At 37.9% G+C, this 19,034-nt stretch overlaps 1 protein-coding gene across 1 annotated transcript in view; it reads left to right on the forward strand.

Moving 5' to 3' along the window:
* The first annotated feature begins 16,263 nt into the window (after nucleotides 1–16,263).
* Nucleotides 16,264–19,034, forward strand: part of HEY2 (hes related family bHLH transcription factor with YRPW motif 2) — a 10,987-nt gene continuing 8,216 nt past the window's right edge. Inside the window, exons 1-3 of the mRNA XM_006926145.2 lie at nucleotides 16,264–16,495; nucleotides 18,435–18,513; nucleotides 18,639–18,722. Coding sequence (XP_006926207.1) covers nucleotides 16,413–16,495; nucleotides 18,435–18,513; nucleotides 18,639–18,722 — 246 coding nt within the window. The 5' untranslated portion in view covers nucleotides 16,264–16,412. The remainder of the gene's footprint in view (nucleotides 16,496–18,434; nucleotides 18,514–18,638; nucleotides 18,723–19,034) is intronic.

Consider the following 19,034-nt stretch of genomic DNA (forward strand, 5'->3'; position numbering starts at 1 on the left):
ATCATAACCACCGATCTGAGAACTTCCTGAATTCCGGTCCCACAGAGCCTATGATAATAATAAGATGACTGCTGTTATTTTAAGCCATTAGTTTTGAGATGATTTCTCAGGCAGCTATGGTAACAAAACTTTTTTTATTGCTTTAACAGCACAATATTTTGAATATTTTTGGAAGATCAATAAATGCTCAACAAACTGAATGGAAAAATGAAAAATCTCAAAGTACTAATGAGTAATCTAGACTTCAGTGATGATTCAAAAGAACATTACAGATGTATATACTGAAAATACGACCATTTAGGTTAGATGTATACTGGTGCCAGAATAAACCTTGGATATTAGGGTTTGAGGTTTTTTTTTTAGTTTTAATAAATCCCTTAGATGAGTCTATTTCCTTGCCTTTTGTTTTTGTCTCCTCACTGCAAAGAGAAGAAAAATAATTCTAAATACTCATTTGCAAACTCACTACATCATGAGGTCACTGTAGGGGTCATATATGCTGAATTATCAATTCTAGTTAATTGAGGATTTTAATTAGTCAATTCGAGTTAAGCAAGGTACTACTATAATTGGTGGATTCCAAAGGCAGCCATCTGTTCCCTTTGTGAGTATTAATATTATGTCATGTAGAGTCTAGCAAGGAGAAGAATTTTTCAAATAGAAATTCTCTTAACATTAGCAAAAGGTGAATGCTTAGGAAACAAAAGGGAAGAGCTAGGGGAGCAAACAGGCTAAAGACGGGAGAAAAGAAAAGCCTAGGAAGAAAGGAAATAGTCCAATTATTTGCTATGTTAAGAGAATCAAACTGACTATAACCTTAGACATCTGTTTGTGCCTGGTGTTGTTTTTCATTGGAGTGGAGGGAGGTAATTAAAATGCCATGTAGCTGCTTGCCTTGTATGCATTTCTAAGCATAATTCAAACTCTTATGAATCTGCCCTCTGAAAGAAATAGCTGATTATAGAAACAGAACAAAACCTCTTTGATCCCTCTTGTGATACAACTAGGTCATGAGAAGTAGAATTCCAAATGTATTCTCAGTTTTGGATGACTCTTCATGGAAAATCTGACTTAGGGAGATTTTGAAATGAACAATGATGGAAACCAAGGCAGAATATAAAGTAAAACACTGGTTGGAATGAGAAAACACCAACTCTGCACAGGTTACCTAAAGGAGACTTTTTGTTAACAAGACTAATTTTTGTAACTTCCTTCGTGATAGGGATTTTCCCTAACAAACAGAGCCTAAAATGTGTGTGTAAAGATGAATGAATTGATTATGCCTTGCAAAACCTATAATATTTTGTAACTCAGGAAAAAAATTTTTTAAAAGGCACAACATTTATGAGTTTCTTGTAAACTTCTATAAGTTTTTCTAGTGGCTTTGTTATCTAAAATACGTAAATATATCTTCATCTTCTAGTCAGAGGAAAACTTTGGGAATGTTATGCCTCTCTCTAAAAGCAAAACCAAAATATTCTGTGGAGAATCTAGTATTTTTTAACATTTACATATAATAATAATATGATTATGACAAGGCCATATATCAGCTAAGGTTTTTTGTTTGTTTGTTTGTTTTTATTACAAAGAAAAGACAACCACAAACTGGATTTGAAAACAACAGTAAAGTTCAGCATTAGAGCTGACTTCAGGTGTAGCTCACTCAGGAACCTGGCTGTTTTCTTACAGTTTTCTTGGTTTTGCTCTTCTTCATATCATCGTTTTCAGGTTTCCTTCATGATTCCAAAACAAGTCTCATGGGTTCTCACTCACATCTCTCAATCTGCTGAGACTGAACTTCCCCTGCAGTAATTCCAGTGGCCTGGGACTGCCACACATGCCTACATAAGCCTATAGCAAGCAGAAGGGGAATGTTCTGACTGGTTGGCTTATAACAATTCAGGATCCATCCCTGAACTGGAGTCAGTTTAATCCCATCCCAGCGAATGGCTACAAAACAGGGAGGAGAGGTGGCTATTCAAAGGAAAATCTGAGTATTGCAAAGAAAGAGAGAAAAGTGGTAAGGTAATTGGAAGATAATGTTCATTACAGGTCGTTCCTATTAACTGTCACAGTGGCTCTTATGTTTTCTGGGCAAGTGTAAATCATAGAAGATTTTTGCCAAAAAAAAAAATCCTCCCATTCTAAATTATGTTTTAAAAATGCAGAAATAAACAATGGGTTTGTCAGAAACAAATCAAGACATAAAATTAGCAAGGATTTAAAACCAGGGTTCTGATTCATTTAGCGAATATTAATTGACTTACATGAATCAGGGTTCTGATTCATTTAGCGAATATTAATTGACTTACATCCTAGGTTCTGGATACCAAGGATCTCTATTATTTTTCTACATTAATACTACATTGCAAAAAAAAAAAATTACCTATCAAAGAAACTACAAAACATTAACTTCCCCCCATTTTAAAGAGTAATCAAAGACACTTAAATTATGACAATCTAATGGTAAAAAATGACCAGTGGTGAAACTTTGAAGATGGTTGACATTTTTATTAGTCTATTCAGTATCATTATGCTATAGATAAATAAATATATTATTTTTGGTAGCCTAAACAGCATTATTAAAGACTTAAATAATGTGTGATTTCTTTTAGAATTTTATAAATCATGACTTTTTCCCCCCAAATTAGTCATTACTACTGTTGTCAACCATTAGTGATGCAAGGGCCCCAGATTAGGAACAATGATCAAAATAAAACAAAATAAAAAGTGTAGACACTAATATATAGACAGATATATGTGTGTGTACATATATATACATATATATATATATAATATAAATCCTGTACACAGTTGCTATTAACTTTAAAGCTTAATTCTTCACTAAATCATTCTCTAGCAGTAGGATATACTCTGATGAGGGGCTCCCAAATTTCTTATTTACCATTTAATTTCCTACAGGAGTCAGATTGAGCCACCCTGACTCAATCTGAACTCAACCCGTGGTTATTTCTACATCATATGATACTGAGCAACTAAACCCCAGACCTGAGGGTGCCACTGGGTAAGCAATATGCATAATTAACCTAAGAATTAATATCTTTAATATTCAAGTAGCTCATACCAATCACAAGTGTCTCTCTAACAAAGAATAGCCTGTGTTTTATACATTAGTAAAAAATCTAGCAGAAGTTTACACAGGACCAGCCAAGCACATAGCTGACTTCATATAGGCAATGAATGCATGCTAAGCACTCACTTCCCACTTTTCATATTTCCATCCTGCCCCACACAGCCAACCTCCATTTAGATGATCATTTTTACTGAACACTTCACCTCCCACAAAGCAATAGTGTGTAAGATTTATATAATTAACGTTTGTGAGAGACTGTTAGAGCCTTGTCTGAAAGATGGCTTTGAAGAGGAAAGAATTGTTGATACTATGATGTCCTGGATTTCTTATACTTATCAAGACTGCTTCTATGAGGAAAAGCTACAGAAATGATAGATGGGACCACTTTTATTCAGCACAGTTACAGGTGGCAAAACACTGCTGCAGAACTCAGGCAAGAAAATGTCCCAGGCAGCATCAACTATATAAACATGTATCTTGTCAATCACTAAGATGCAGGTACAATATTTTATAGACCAAGGATAACGTTAATTCCATCCTGCTTACAGTGTGCTTTGTACTGGAAGAGTTCAAGGCACTTTGCGAGAACCATAATTTAGCGAAGCATGAAATGATAGCTACACATAGGAAAAATGAGGCGTTTTTTAAAAAGTTAAGACATTCTCTTTACTCAGCAATTAACTAAGAAGGTTTGACATTCAATGCTATACTTGCTTTCTACCATATAGACTACTTTTGTTGTTATTTAGGGAAGGAAAGAAAAGGAATTGACCTTCATTGAGTATATACAATGAACTCTATGTTGCTAGGAGGCTTCACATTACTTATATGCTCTTTAAAACAACTCAGTGAGGTATAGTTTACAGTTGATGAAACTAAAGCTTAGAGGAACAATTAACATGGCTGAGATAACATTGGCTATTAAGTGACAGAACCAAAAACTTAAGCTAGGTCTGCATGATTCCAAACCATTGCTCTTTCCACTATCCATGTTAACAGTAAAAGAATAAACACCACCAATCAAATGGTTTCTTTATTCTAGGAGCTCATCCTCACTTTTGCAAAGAACAGAAGAAACATAACTTTTTCAAATAAGTTTTTCTTGGAATGTCCATGAAGTTGTCTCATACCATGCTGGCCCTCATTTTTCTTGTCTATCCCTGAACTGTGGACTAGAACACACAGTTTAGCATTTGATTTTTTTACAGAAAGTCTCTATTTTAAAATTGTACCTTACTTAGTACCTACTGCCAACCAGACACATAAACGACTTCCAACACTTCCACCATCACTGGAGTCAGTAATGTTCATTACTAAGGTAGAAATTCCAAAAGGAAAGAAAATTAATAGGTTCATCAGTGAAAAGAGAAAAAATACCTGACAAAACAGGAATGCTTTAAGATAGCTTGCATAGGCAGGCAAACTCAAGAAGCTAGCCCTCAACTCAAAAATATATTACCCTTCTACAGACTAAAATTTTAAAAGATATGATGTTATACTATTGAAATTTTAAAAAATAGCAAATCATTTAAGTTCACAAACATCCTCTTCCTAAAACACACATTTCGCTGAGAAGGCTAAGAGGCATCTAACATTCACAACTTAAGGTCAATTCAGATTGTTTCCCAATATCTCTATGAGATCAACTACACTGAGAATCTGCTCATTGTTATTAGGAGAATGAAGATGAAAGTAGCTAATTTTGAAGGAAGGAAAGTTTCAAGGATCAGGGTACAATGCTGGACTTGGGCCAGTATGAAGGCGTTAAGTACTAGTAACCTGGGGGGATAGAATTAACAGAATGAAAGGTAGATAGAAAGGGACCCGAGAGGATAACAAGAAAACATTAAAGGATTTGGGGGAGGTAATTGACAAATGGTTCTAAAGTTCTTCCAGAAGTATAAATACAAGGGACAACACCAACAGATGAATGAACACACAAAATGTATTATTACATACAATGGAATATTTTCAGCCACAAAAAGGAATGAAGTTCTGATACATGCTAGAACATGGATGAGCCTTGAAAACATTATGCTAAGTGAAATAAATCATATGTGAAAGCACAAATGTATGATTCCACTTATATGAAATACCTACAATAGGAAAATTCATTGAGAGAAAAAGTAGATTAGTGGTTACCAGAGGCTGGAGAGAGGAGGTTACGAGAAGTTGATGCCTAATAAGTACTGAGTTTGTTTGAGGTGATGAGAAATTTTAGAAAGATATAGTGATAATAGTTGCGCAATATTGTGAATATAATTAATGCCACTGAATTGTACACTTAAAAGTAGTTAAAATGGCAAATTTTATTTTGCATTGTACATATTATTCCACAATCAAAATTAGTAAAAAAGAAATAAAGAGACAAGTCGAGGGGAAAACAGCAAGAAAAATAAGTTTTTGCCTTACTATTTATTAAAATGCATTATTTTAAAATTATAATTACAACAGTGAGATACTAGCACAGAAACAGAGAAACAAATAAATGGATCAAATGGAAAGTCTATAGGCAGACCTTATTATACACAAGGTTTGACATGTAATGAAGAAGGAATTTAAGTCAATGAAAAAGTAATGCATGAGCATCGACAAGTGATTCTGAGACAACTAAAGAGCCATTTGAAAGAGCTGCCTTTTGGGGGTAGGCATTCTGAGTGCATTGAGTGCCATTCATTCCTCAAGCAAAAACATGATACCTTGTATATTGTAGGCACACAGTTAATGTTTGTTGAGTGATCTGAAGTTAATTTATATGTAACAAAATATACCAAAATAAATTCTAGATTGAACTTTTAAAAATTTAACTGGGAAAAAAACATTAAATACTGATAAACTTGAAAAAGTATAAACTCCTACACATACACATCAGAAGGTATATAAATAATATTTAAAAGAAAATGACAAACTGAAATATATATGTATATTTGTAATACATGAGACAAGTATTAAGAGCCTTGATTTATAATAAGCACTTTAAACTCAATAATAAAAAGACAACTACCTCAAGAGAAATATAAAGTATATTACAAATAGCTAATTAAAAAAATACAAAATATTACAAAAATTACAAATAGTTACAAAAAATTACAAATAGCCAATAAGACTATGAAAAAATTCTAACATCATTAATAAAAACAAAACCTCTAAAATTAAAATAATAGCTACTATTTCACCTATCAGGTGGGCAACTATAGATTTATCTAGTGTTAGTGATGATTCAGGGAAATGAGTATTCTTAAACATTGTTGGCATGGATATAAATTGTCCAACTGTTATGAAAGGTAATTTGGCAGGAAACATCAAAAGTGCTTAAAATGTGAATACTGTTTGGTCACCTGATTCTACTTCCAATAATTTAGATTAAAAATAATTTAAAACATGCAAGCATTTTTTTACCTACAAGGTTGTTTGTTTCAGCATTGTTCACAGTAGGAAAAATGTAACTTAAATGCCGCTTAATAAGGACTAGCTAAGTAAGTTTATGATACATCTATATCAAAGAATACTACATTATCAGAAAAAAAAAAGATTGGATAGATTATTTAATGAAATGTGGTGATTGTTTGTTATATGTATTTAGGTTTAAAAAGCAGTTTACCAAATAATAGTAGGCAAAATGATCCCATGTTTTGTAAAAAGGAAAAAATATAAAAACTGGAAGGATAATCATCAAAATGATTATCAAAAAATCAACTACAGTTGATTGTCTCTGATTGTTGCATTAAATAACAATTCGAATGTTACTGCTAATGCAATTTAATAAATTTCTGCAATAAACATGCATTGCTACTATAATATAAAAACAATAGAAGACAATTTTAATAAAGAAACAATAAACAGGGAAGTTGGTCCCCTGTTCTCAGGACCTATGATTAGTTAATCAGTTATAATATCTGTCCCTTTACATGTGTCAAGCATGTTACTTAGTACTTGACACCCATTATTCTATTTGGTCCTTACTCTTTTATTAGGTATCATTAACCCCATGGATGAGGTCCTGGGTTCAGAAAAAGGGGCATGCTCAAGGCCATGCAGCTAGTGACAAAACTGGGAATGTCCCCCACCCACTCCTGCCCCGCTACCTAATGCCAAAATTTGTGTTCATAACCACACATTTTCCTTGGGTCTGTTGTGGAATAATTAGGCTTTTGTGAGTAGACCCAAAAAACTAAGCACAACGTACTGCACGGTTTGGGGCAAAACTGTTTTGGAATTCTAAACAGCATACATAGTACTCGCTTTGACAGCACATATTCTAAACAGCATACATATAAATGGCCTTTGGGAAACAAATTTTTCTTAAACTGTATATCCCTTCTACCTGTTTACACCATCCGTGTCTATGTCACATGCATCCTTTATGAAGGCAATATGCAGTAGTCAGTAAGAGCAGTGGCCCAGAACTAGATTTTGTCGGTCAAGCCTAACTCTACCCCTTAAAGCCCATAAGACCTTGGGCAGTGATTTAACTTCACTGGATCTGATTCCTCATCAGTAAAATAAAGGTTTGTCCTACCTCTAGGAGTTCCAGTGAGGATTAAATAAACTAATCCACACAGTGCTTTGTTAGCTAAGTGTCTGACACAATAGCAAACATTTGATATAGGGCAGCTATTTAACCGTTAAAGTATTTTCTGGACAGTAAATTCCCCAAGGGCAAAAATCACATTACACTGCTTTTGAATTCCCTAAAGAGCTCACTTAGTGATCGATCAATGGATTGAAGCTGGACGTAAAGTAATACCTGATGGGAAGTCTCAGCATTGCAAGTTTTTTCCACTCTGATTCAAGAGCCCTAGCCTCGTTAACCTTTGTTCACTAATAGGAGCCTTGTTTTATTCTTACCAGCCATGCAGTGACTAAAAGAAAATCACTATTTTAGGGCTGTCTTGCATATCTTTATTAATCATTACAGTTCTTTACTGATTGATATGCAATATTTAAATGCAAGTTACTTTCATTTCAATAGGCCTTTCAGGGAAAGATGTAACTTTACCAGTCTAAAAATAGTTAAATTGAAACATCCTTGAATGTTTATTTATGGCACCCTGTAGAAAAGTAACTGTAAGTTATTTCTCTCTTTTAGCAAGAAAGTAGCAGGAAAGAATCATGGCTCAATCTTTTACTGAAAGTATTTAATCTGGATAAATTCAAGATAGCTAGCTAGCAGTGTTCATGTACTATGTATGTGTTACCTTTGAAGTCAGTGAAGCTGAAAATCTCACTTTAGAAAGTTCTTTTAATCCTTGAGAGTATAACAGTGTGCTGATTTTAATTATGACATGGCAGATTTTAAAACAAATGTGTAAATATTGATGTGCAAGTCCTGGCATAATTCTATGAATATACCAGAAAACAGGCAGTGAGCATGTACTTTCATCTAATTCAGATCATACTAAATAAACCCAAGGAACCCAATTAAAAGCTGAGTCTCCCAAGGGCTGAGACAACAGTCCTACCTGACAATGCTCTTCTACTGGCTAAATGACTTACACTGAGAAATAAAAAATATCAAAAGTTCCATTTATAAAGGAAAATTGTCTTGGAAGATTTTTTCTACTATAATGTTTTCAATTCAAATTAGTGGTGACAACTGAAACAAGGAAGAAACTTAACTGGATCAATCTAATGAATTGTAATGCTAAACATGTCACTTCTCTTAAAAACCTCCAGTGACTCTCAAGTAACTTCAAGAAAACACCCAGCTTGGCACCCAAGCTCTACCAGGATTTAGCTATAGTTAAATTCATTTTCCCAAGACAGCTCTCTCCCTTCTACCCACTTTTCCTCCATATCCTTCATTCTAGCTAAGGATCACCCATCTTTTCCTAAGAATCACCTGTACTCTTTAGCTTCTGTGTGTCTTTACAAATGCTGATCCCTCTCCAAGAGAGCATATTTAAAATTGTAGCCACTCTGGATATCTGGCTTTGCTCAAATGCCACTTTTCCCCTTAATACTGTGATTGCACCGCAAAATAAATGAGAAATTAGACACCTCCCATTCTCATAATATTTAACAGCAATAAAAAGACATCACAATAAACCATAATATCTAAATAAAAATGGTGTCCTTATCATATAGATAGAAAACAAAAATTCCCAGGCTACTCCCACCCTTCCAACTGGATTGTTACCTCTAATCCTGTATATAAAAAAAATTGGAGCTACCATTGATAAAATCTCCCTTGAAAAATGAATCTTCTTTCTTTTTGTGCCCATAGAATGCAGTTTTCCTTTTACTTTGGCCTTGACTACGTCCTATCTTGTGTAACAGTTGCTTATGTTTAGACTCCTATAATATTTCCCCCACTATTTCCTGAGAGTGGGAATTAAGGTGTATTCACCAGGTATCGCCTATGCTACTTAACAGGGAGCAGTGCTCAAAACAGATGTTTAATCTTTTAGTAGCCCGGAAATGAGAAAAGACAAATTAAGAGAGAGCCACAGTCTGAAAAATAAGGCCCTGATTAATGAGTGTTTTATTTTTAAGTACACACACTAAGAGTTCTGTCAGTGATCTTCATCTAGAACCTCTTTGGTTTCATTTTTAGATCATTTCCCCCCAGAGTTCTGTTTATTTGGTTCTTACTGTGATGTTCCTAACACATCAGTTCTTAAACTACATTTTTCAATGAGAATAAAGTGTTTCATTATTAAAATTAAAATATGGCCATTCTTCTTCCAATTCACACTCAAAACAAATTTATGGTTAGAATTTTTTAGTTTTAAATTTTGCTCAAACCTTTGTTATCTCAACTAGAATCTATGCACCCAAGTATATAGTTAACTTATGAATATTTCATGCGTTTATGGGGGGGAAAATGATTTTTCAGGTGTTCCAGCTGAACACCAGAGTCACTCTTCCAACCCTCCAACATAACAATCTCATTCCCATTTCACCAAGAGGTTGAAAATATTAAAGTTTGCTTTCTAAGGGTCGACATTTTAAAAACTGCATAAAGAAACTAATGTAAAATGTAAATATAGAATAGACAAAAGGTAAGGTATTTCAGTACCTAAAATAAAATAAAGTGAAACTCAGTGACTCTAGTTTTCAAAAACAGAGAAAATGCACATAAAAATATAAATTTTGTAAATTCCATTTTACAAATTCTGGTTTAATTACAAAATGTAGCATTTTTCTGACTTCAGCTGCTGGTCCTTGCCAGATAGAACGATAGACTTTTATATACTAACAATCAAGTCATGTCAATTAGAAAACCTTTAATTATTTTGTACTTTTCATAGCTACCCATATAGAGATACTTCCATTTGTAGATAGATCGATATACATATCTCTACCCATATTTATCATTTATATTGTTTTTTTTTCATTTTCTATTCATATCGTGGTCTTCTATTTTCAGACTTTATTAATGTTCCTGTTGAGACAGTTATTTGAGCGAAATCCTGATAGCCAGCCATGACAAGTAAATTCATAATTCGGTCATGCCCTAGGATTCTCTAATTAAAAGTGCTATGGAAATGTACACTGCATCTTTCTTACATATTCAAGGCACAATACACAACCTTTCTCCATGCCACAACTGAGCTTGGTTGCTCTCTGCTAAGCACCATGCCGTTTTGTTTCCAAAGAGAATTCATTGCCCTGATGAATATTACAATTCCTTTTAATAATTATTCTTTTCTTTAAAATATTCACTTTCTAGAAATGGAATGGACTATGAAAACCAAATCTTTAAGATTTTAGTCCAATGTTGTCAATACAATATTATATTATTAAATTATTATGAAGACTAAAGCCAGAAAAAACAATTTTCTGTGTTGTGCCTTTCAACCAAGAATGTTAAACTCTTATCTGCTAAAAACAAAATGGCCCTGTCTAGGAAAGGGAAGTTTGCCTTTTTTCTGTTTCTCATAAAGTACATACTTCAATAGTTTTGCAAAGCAAGAATGTTCAATAATAGCCTGTATTTTTTCCAGAGAAAATCTAAAATTAGAAATATTTTAAATCTATGAGAGGTCTTTAGAAAGTCATCTATCAATTTAAAAATAAGCAGATAAAGGCATAAATATGCACTCATCTAATAAAAAGTTATAATAAAAGTGTTAAGAAAAGAGATGTTCATTAAAATTTTTCATAGCACTTAATTGTTCAGAAACCTGTAAAGCCTCTCTTTCACTTTCATCAAGTAATGCCAACCAACCAGATCCAGGTATGCTTGATTTAAATTTTTTTTCTGAAACGCAAAGCAAAAACTTTTTTAGGAAGAACCCACATTTTTATAGCTCTGTGAAGTACTATCCTATTAATGTCAATTAATTAATCTTGAGAGCTTAGTAGATGGCTTATTCAACTATTAGGAGATAAACTATTTTTTTCATTTCTACATATTTTATTGTTCATGTAATAATTAATATAGATACTTGGAGAATTTTAGATAAAGAAAATATTTGCTTTAAATAAAAAATTTTAATTCTGTGAACAAGGCAGTAGTTCTTTTAGAATTCAGTGACTAAAGTTTCCCTTTTTTAAAAGCAATGTGCTTCATCTTTTCTGATTACAAGAATTAGAAAACTCACTATGTTTCTTTCTCACTTGGCTGCCAGGAAACTCAGTGCTGAACAAAGGGCCTATTCACAATAAATGCTTTCCTGCACATATTTAAGCTTATTATCTTCTATTTTTCATGTTTTTTAGTTCATGGTTGTTTATTTCTATTTTATTATTCTAGTGTATCTAAATTCCATATATATGGAAAGAGGCAGAGAGTTCACTGATTTCAACAGAAATTCATTACAAATCATTTATTGTGCATCTACTATGTCATTCTAGCCTAGAAGATGGGGATGTGTTGGTTTTAAAAGATGATTTTCATAAGAGAAGTGAATATATCTGATTGTATCCTTAAGACAGGGGGGAAAAAAATCTGTCAGTCAACCAAAGAAAATGGAAGTTTAAAAAGAATTCCCTTAAAAGAAAATTCTGCCAACATCAATTTAACCCTCACAAAGTAGAAGTTAATAGTGAGCGTAGTTATCTTCTGATTGTTGCTTACAGAGGTGTGGAAAACTGGTTACTTAATTACACAATCCTCTTCTCAAGGTTCCTACAATAAAACCATCCTTCATCCTTGGGCATGTGCTAAGCTCTAATAACATCACTCATGAAATAAAAGCTTTTAAATAAATTGCCCCTCAATAGAGATCAGTTTAAACATTCTGAATTCCAAGAAAGGTGGCTTTGGGTATTAGATTTTCTTCTTTGGAGCTTCTGATGTAATAAGTAGCACCTACTGGAGTAAGCCAAGAAATGCGATAACCAGGCAGGAATAATTGTTAACTGGAAAAGCAGGTCTCTTTTATAGATGACTTCAAGGTTGGTGGGCCTAAATTTGCTCTTGCTTTCAGCTTTGTTTTGCTTTACTGGCTTGCAAATACGTGTCACACGGTGACCCTAGGTTGGCCTGACTGCTGCCAGCATGTTGCTGAGAAAGGTATTGAAATTTACAAGGATTTTGCCCCTGGCCTCCACTGTCTAGGTGCAGCATTCTCACACACACTTTAAAGCATTGCCAGCTCACAATAGCCTAGTAGTTAGGTATGCACATGCGTGTCACCTGTCTCAGTACCTGCAAATAGACTAGAAGTTCTCAGGGCAACCTGCTTGTCTTGCCTTTACAAGAGAAACTGTAAACAATTATAGTATTTCAGGTAGGGCAAAACATTGAACTTATTTGAACTATGTGCTTCTCAGACTAACAGAGTTCTTTAACAGAACTTCCTGTATTTCACTGAGAAACTAAGTAAAAACATTTTTTACAAGTGTTGTCATGCCTTATTGACTTTCTAAGAGAATCCAAACATTGACGTGGCCGACAAATTGTAAGTAATTGGAAGCAGCACCTCAAAAGATTCAGAGAAGCCACAAATAAAGTGTGACAATTGATCTTGAAAAATCAGAGGGAAAAATCATTAGTGAAGAAAAATAGCAGACCGAGAAGAATAAAAAAAGATCCAGATCCCTTCCCAAAATGCTCCAAGGGAGATTTTAAACACTTTGTTAATTTGTACAACAAAACTCAAATTTGATAGGACAAGACTAGGTCAAGATTGCCATACTTATAAGTGCAAAAACTGTAACTTAATATTAAACGGGTTGAGGAAAAGTTGGGGACGAAGATCAGGACTACTGAGTCTGTTTGTAGATCTCGACTTTGGACATCTCATTCTTATGCCTTTAAGGGAATTAAATCACATAAGCACAATACGCAAGCGAGACGACCAGCTTCAGGAAGGCGCCCGATTCTTCCGTCTATTCCCTTTAGCTTCGTCGTCCTGGGCTTTATTTCCCAACGGCATTTCGATTCTAGGAAAATCTCTCGTATCTTTCTAATTATCTCACTGTACAAAATTCTGAAAAGGAAAGAACTGCGGTTTTCTCTGCGCAGGCATCTTTTCTTCTGTTCTGGCTTCAACCAACTTCGGCTGAAAAGGATGTCGCTGAGGGCTATGAGGCTTGAAATCCCCAGGTTCTCTCCTCTTGTCTATTCTTTCTCTCCGCCTATGCCACCCCTACACGCCCCACCCCCAACAATTCACGAACGTTTTTTATGTACTCTAGGACGTTTTAAAGAGTTTTCTCCGTTTCTCCCTGACCCGCGAGGAACCTTTAGTGGAAGACTGAGCATACAAGGCGCCTAACCAGGGGTCGGCAAATAGAACACTTGAGAATAAAAGACCTAATAGATAAATCTTGTGCTGCCTAATTGCAATTAAGTATTTTGCAGACAAGCGAGCATATTAATCTTTTCATGGCGTTCAAAACGCCGAGGTCTTTTGCCCTATGCATTGTTTATGAAACAGACTTACATACAGCTTACTATGTACCGGGCATTGTTCTAAATGCTTGTAGAATATGACCTTTGCTTAAAAATATTTTTTAATGAACATTAAATCCACGTGTGCTTTTCTAATGTCCCTGCTATATTTTTCTTTATAACACGGTACAGCGGTTAAGTCTTCAAAGAAAAATATGGAGAAACTATCCAGCTGCTACTTCGTCGCAAGCAAACCGCTTCCCTCTTTGCAATTTTTCAATTATTGTAATCATTTACACCAGTATAGTGAGACAGAACTCTTAATTTTTTTTCAACGACGATCTCAGGTTTTGCCCCGGTGTTTGGAAGCTCCCGCTAATTTGCTCGTGTGGCAAACGTTAATTGCACCTGTAGGTATTCGCTTAAAGTTGTGAAGGTCGAGTTCGCGCCAGGCAGGCATTGGCGCATCTTCCCACCAGATGGGGTGGCCGACCTGCGAGCGTGCGGTTCATGGTTCGCTGAGGCGCAGGGACAGGGAGCAGAGTTGCGTAGTAGGAGGTCGGAGCTGGTGTGGTGCCAGCCAGCTCAGCTCCGCGCAGCGCACTCAGGACGCCGGTGCTGCAGCCAAGCAGAGGCCCGGAGACCCGCCCTGAAACCAACAGCCGGGCTGGAGGGAATCACCGCTCCCGGCGGCCACCGTCCTGAGCTGACCCGCTTCAGCCCCGCCAGGCCCCGCCTGGCCCCCACCGACTGTGTGCTTTGCCCCGGATTAAGTTTCAAAAGTCAGGATGGAACGTTTCGGGTTTCTGTTCACACGGTTATTGAAGGCACCGCGGTGGGGACGGTACAAAAGAGACGAGGGTGTGTGGGGAAGGGGTTTTGTGTTTTAATGAGGGCTTAACAAGCTGGCTGTAAGTGCTTCCAGCTCTCCTCCTGCCCAGCCCCGCCCGGGCCCGGTCTTTCACGTCGCATCCTTTCCTCTTCTCCCCGCCCCGCATGGGTCTGTGTGGGGAGAGAAAGGAGTGTTCAAAGTTTGAACACCCTGAGCAGATCCCCAGAAAAATATGAATCGGTCCGTGGCGAAGGGTGGTGATTGGCAGACGCCCCTTTCTCAAAGGCTTTTCTCCACTAAGCACGGAGCTGTCCCGGTGCAACGACGGCGTCTCTGGCTGGACATCGACCAACCCGCCGCCCACTTCCCGGTACCACGGCGCCCGAGAGAGCAAAGCGACCGCGGAGGCACATCGACGTAGCCGGTTCAAAAATACCAGAGCATGGAGGGAAGGAGAAGCTTGAAAACATGTTTTGAAAGCACATCTAGACTTTTTACAACCCACGCTGTCCAGCGCACTAAAAACTGGACACAAATTCGAACTTTAGAAAACAAATTCAGTTTCCAAGAGCGATATTTTCCACGTTCGGGATTCTAATTAAATCTAGTGCAGTGACTGCAAACACCAGGGAGAGTGGGAAATTGAAATTATCTGGATTATCCAAGCCCGAAAAATTAAAATTGTGTCCTGAAATACCCGTATTGTTGCTCTAGTCCTTCCTGCCACCAGAGTAGACACAACTCCAGCTCACGTTCTACTCAGCAGGATCAGCTATCCAAACCCCTGTGGCCAAATGGTAATAACTGATTTAGAGCAAATCGAAAATCGTGTGGGGGCCAACCTCTCAGACCCTCCGACCGCCAGCGGTTAGGTACCTGGTCGGGGAAACTCACGTCCTTATCTGTTCACAGCCCAGAGGCCGCGGGAGTAGCCTCGAGAGTTGCCAAAGAGAAAAGTAACTTTGATTTAAGGTTTTCGAAAACCTCAGAGGGCAAATATGACCGCCAGGGTCAACCAGTCAGCAGTTTTGGTCCAGACAAGGGACAGCCGAGTGGGGAGGCTCGGTTTCGCCACGGCGCCTCCCGACGTCACAGACGCTCGCTCACATTCAGCCACGCGCTTGGGGTTATTCTTTAAACACAGGACTGAAACTCTACCCGCAGACGGCGGGATACGAAGGACAACCAAAACCCGAGGCCTAAGAGCCCGCCCCGCGCCGGCCCGCCCACGCCGTGCCCGCGCCCTGGTCTGCCCGCTTCCCTAACTAGAGATAGCCTTGCGCTCACGCTCGCCGCGGTGTCTCCCCGCCCGCGCGAAGCTCCCAGGCCCCAGGTGTGAGGCCGGGTTCCCACGCCTCGGCCCGAGGCTCGCGGCGGGAGCGGCGGGTTTGGCGAGCGCGGCCCCGCCCCTTCACCGCAGCCAATCGCGCGCCACGCTGGCCCCGAGGGGGCGGTGCCCGCTGGGGGCAAGAGCGCGGGAGGCGGATGAAGTGGCCCCGCCCGCGCAGGGGGGCGTGGCTGGCGCCTGCTCTTGCGGCAGAGCTGGGCTGCGGCGTGGGAAAGAGCCGCGAGGAGCCAAAAACCGGAGCCGCGCCTGCCTGGGCCCAGTGAGGGAGGGAGGAGGCAGGCAGGGTGGGCGCTACGCGCCGCTCGGAGTCTGTGGCTCCGGCCGGGCTGCGACCCGCGCCGTCTTTGCCGCGATGAAGCGCCCATGCGAGGAGACGACCTCTGAGAGCGACATGGACGAGACCATCGACGTGGGAAGCGAGAACAATTACTCGGGGTGAGCGCGGGCTCGGCGGGAGCTGCCCAGAGCCCGAGGCATCGGGGAGCTTTGTGCACGAGCGGCTCCTTGGAAATCCCGAGGCTCCTCTCCGCGGCGTCCTAACGGAGATGGGAAAGTTTTGCCCGAGAAACTTTGAGTAGTGGGTGCTCATGGAGAGTTCGTTGGGTGGGGCGAGGGATGTTGGTTTTTACTCTAGGGGTGGGGCGCAGAGGACCAGGGACGCGACTGAAAAGTGTGCAGAAGTTGGCGAGGGAGGGTCCCCGGCTGTCAGCGTGGGGCGCACGGACAACCACGTCCGGACGAAGGGCGACGCCCCCGCCATTGAAACTGTATTTGGGAGCATTTTTAAAATGGGCGAGGCGAAAAGAAAAATAAATTGATATTTTATTTTTTAAAAGACTGAAAAGATAACTTCCTTTCTGGGGAGCTTAAAGCAGTTTGCGATGTCAAGACTAAGTAGGTCGAGGTTTCCAGGTTGACCGTGTGTGACTTGGCTGACGGGAGAGTGAGTGACAGATGTAAGGATCCTTTCGGGCATCATCTCTTTGACTGCTTGAACTTAAGTCTGGAAAAGATCTAGGTCGTGATCACAGAAGCCAGACCTCCACTTTCCAGTGACAGAGGGAGATTACCGAGGCATTTTAGTGCCAAGGCGGGTCAAATGATAATTGCTTCTAATTGGCATCCCCACAAGCACCTTAATTATTTATCTGCAGCTGTCACTCAAAGAGCAAAATTCTTCCTACCTTTAGAAAACTTTCAATAGTTTTTTTCTTTTAATGCTGTTATTCTAATACGTACAAACCAAAGTTTGAAATCAGCAAGAGCAAAGATATTTACAGGAAACATTATTTGCAAAGTACCTTCTAATTAAAATGTGTCATCTTTAAAAAATGAGATCAGAAAAATAGAAGATGTTATGTGAAAGGCGAAACCAGTTGAGAAGGGGTGGGAATGAGGGAGACAGTTAATTCAGAAATAAGATCCAGAAGTGAGAAGGTGAGGTAATAAGAACCTGGTGTGTGAAACATTTCTAAAATGAAAGAACAAATAACAGGAACCTGGGGAATTTGAGAACATAAAGAAGTGTAGAATCCATGAATTATGAAGAGTAACAGATACAAACTAGAAAGGATGGTAAAAATTCAAAGTGACAAAATAACGATTTGATTGAACTTTCAACATAAAATATCTTTTCATTAGGAAACTCAAGATGAGTTGCAGCTCCTAGAGGTTTAAGTTTGTATTGAGGACACAAAGATACCCACATTTCATTTTCAAAGTAAAACGTTTACCTAGAAGTTCATCTAATTTGAATTTTTCTATCAGTGACATTTTGGGGCATTTTGTTTTAGATTAGTATACAAAACATTAAATTTGTCTTTTTCTGTTGTGAGATATGACTAGTTGAAGTTTTCAAGTAGTAAGATAACTTCTATTTATTTTAAAGATCGCATCTAGTGACAGCAGTTTGACATGTGATGGCTGTGTATCTGTTTGATAGTGGTGCTAAACATGGCCTTTATTTTAAAATAACTTTGCTTTGTTCAGAGTATCTGACTGGAGTGAGGAGGATGATGCTGTTAGAGATTAGCTGACTTTTAAGAAACATTTATGAGTGGAACTAAGAAAGACTAATATCTAACTTTTCACCCTACCCATAATTATTTCACTGGGAATAAAAGTTTAGGGATGTTTTTGTCAATGGATTTGGCATCTGGATTACTCATTAAAATTTTTTTAAAAGGCAAGATTCCTACCTAAAAAGATATAAGGGTTAAAAGCAAATTATGTTAAGAGTAAAGCAAGAATTAAGAATAAAATAACAAACCTGAACTGTGCAACTACTTTGAATATTTAATAAGTACCATTAAGTACCCAGAAGGAATAATTGTTATGTTAATACAGCACCTGACATACTCTTTCTATTTCATAGGCAAAGTACTAGCTCTGTGATTAGATCAAATTCTCCAACAACAACATCTCAGATTATGGCAAGGAAGAAAAGGAGAGGGGTATGTGATTTTTTTCTTTTTATTTCATATAATCCAGCCTAATGTATAACAGTTATGTTTTTCTACTTTGAATAATTTTATTTATGTATTCGTAAACTTTTGTTGCTCTGCTTTCTTTGGGATAGATAATAGAGAAAAGGCGTCGAGATCGGATAAATAACAGTTTATCTGAGTTAAGACGACTGGTGCCAACCGCTTTTGAAAAACAAGTAAGCTACCCTCACCCCTGACCACCCCACTAAAAAGCTCAAAAAATCTGATTCTCTCATCTGGGAATGTGGGTTCTTGTTAAACCTCATTAAAATAATGGCGTATGTGCCCTGATCTGGCATAGAGCAGTGATTTCAATAAAATGCTTTGTTGTGGCAAAACTATTAAAACCATAATCCATCGCGAAGTTGAAAAACATTTCCTTTCTTGAGCTTATTTTCTCCTTAAGGGTAACAGTCCTCATGCTTTCTCTGTTCTTTCTATAAAGACCAGTAGTGGTTTTGTTTAAAACCAAGCTGTATATAGTATCC

The sequence above is a fragment of the Pteropus alecto genome, unplaced genomic scaffold (genome assembly GCF_000325575.1).
Source record: "Pteropus alecto unplaced genomic scaffold, ASM32557v1 scaffold79, whole genome shotgun sequence".
NCBI classification, from domain to species: Eukaryota; Metazoa; Chordata; class Mammalia; order Chiroptera; family Pteropodidae; genus Pteropus; species Pteropus alecto.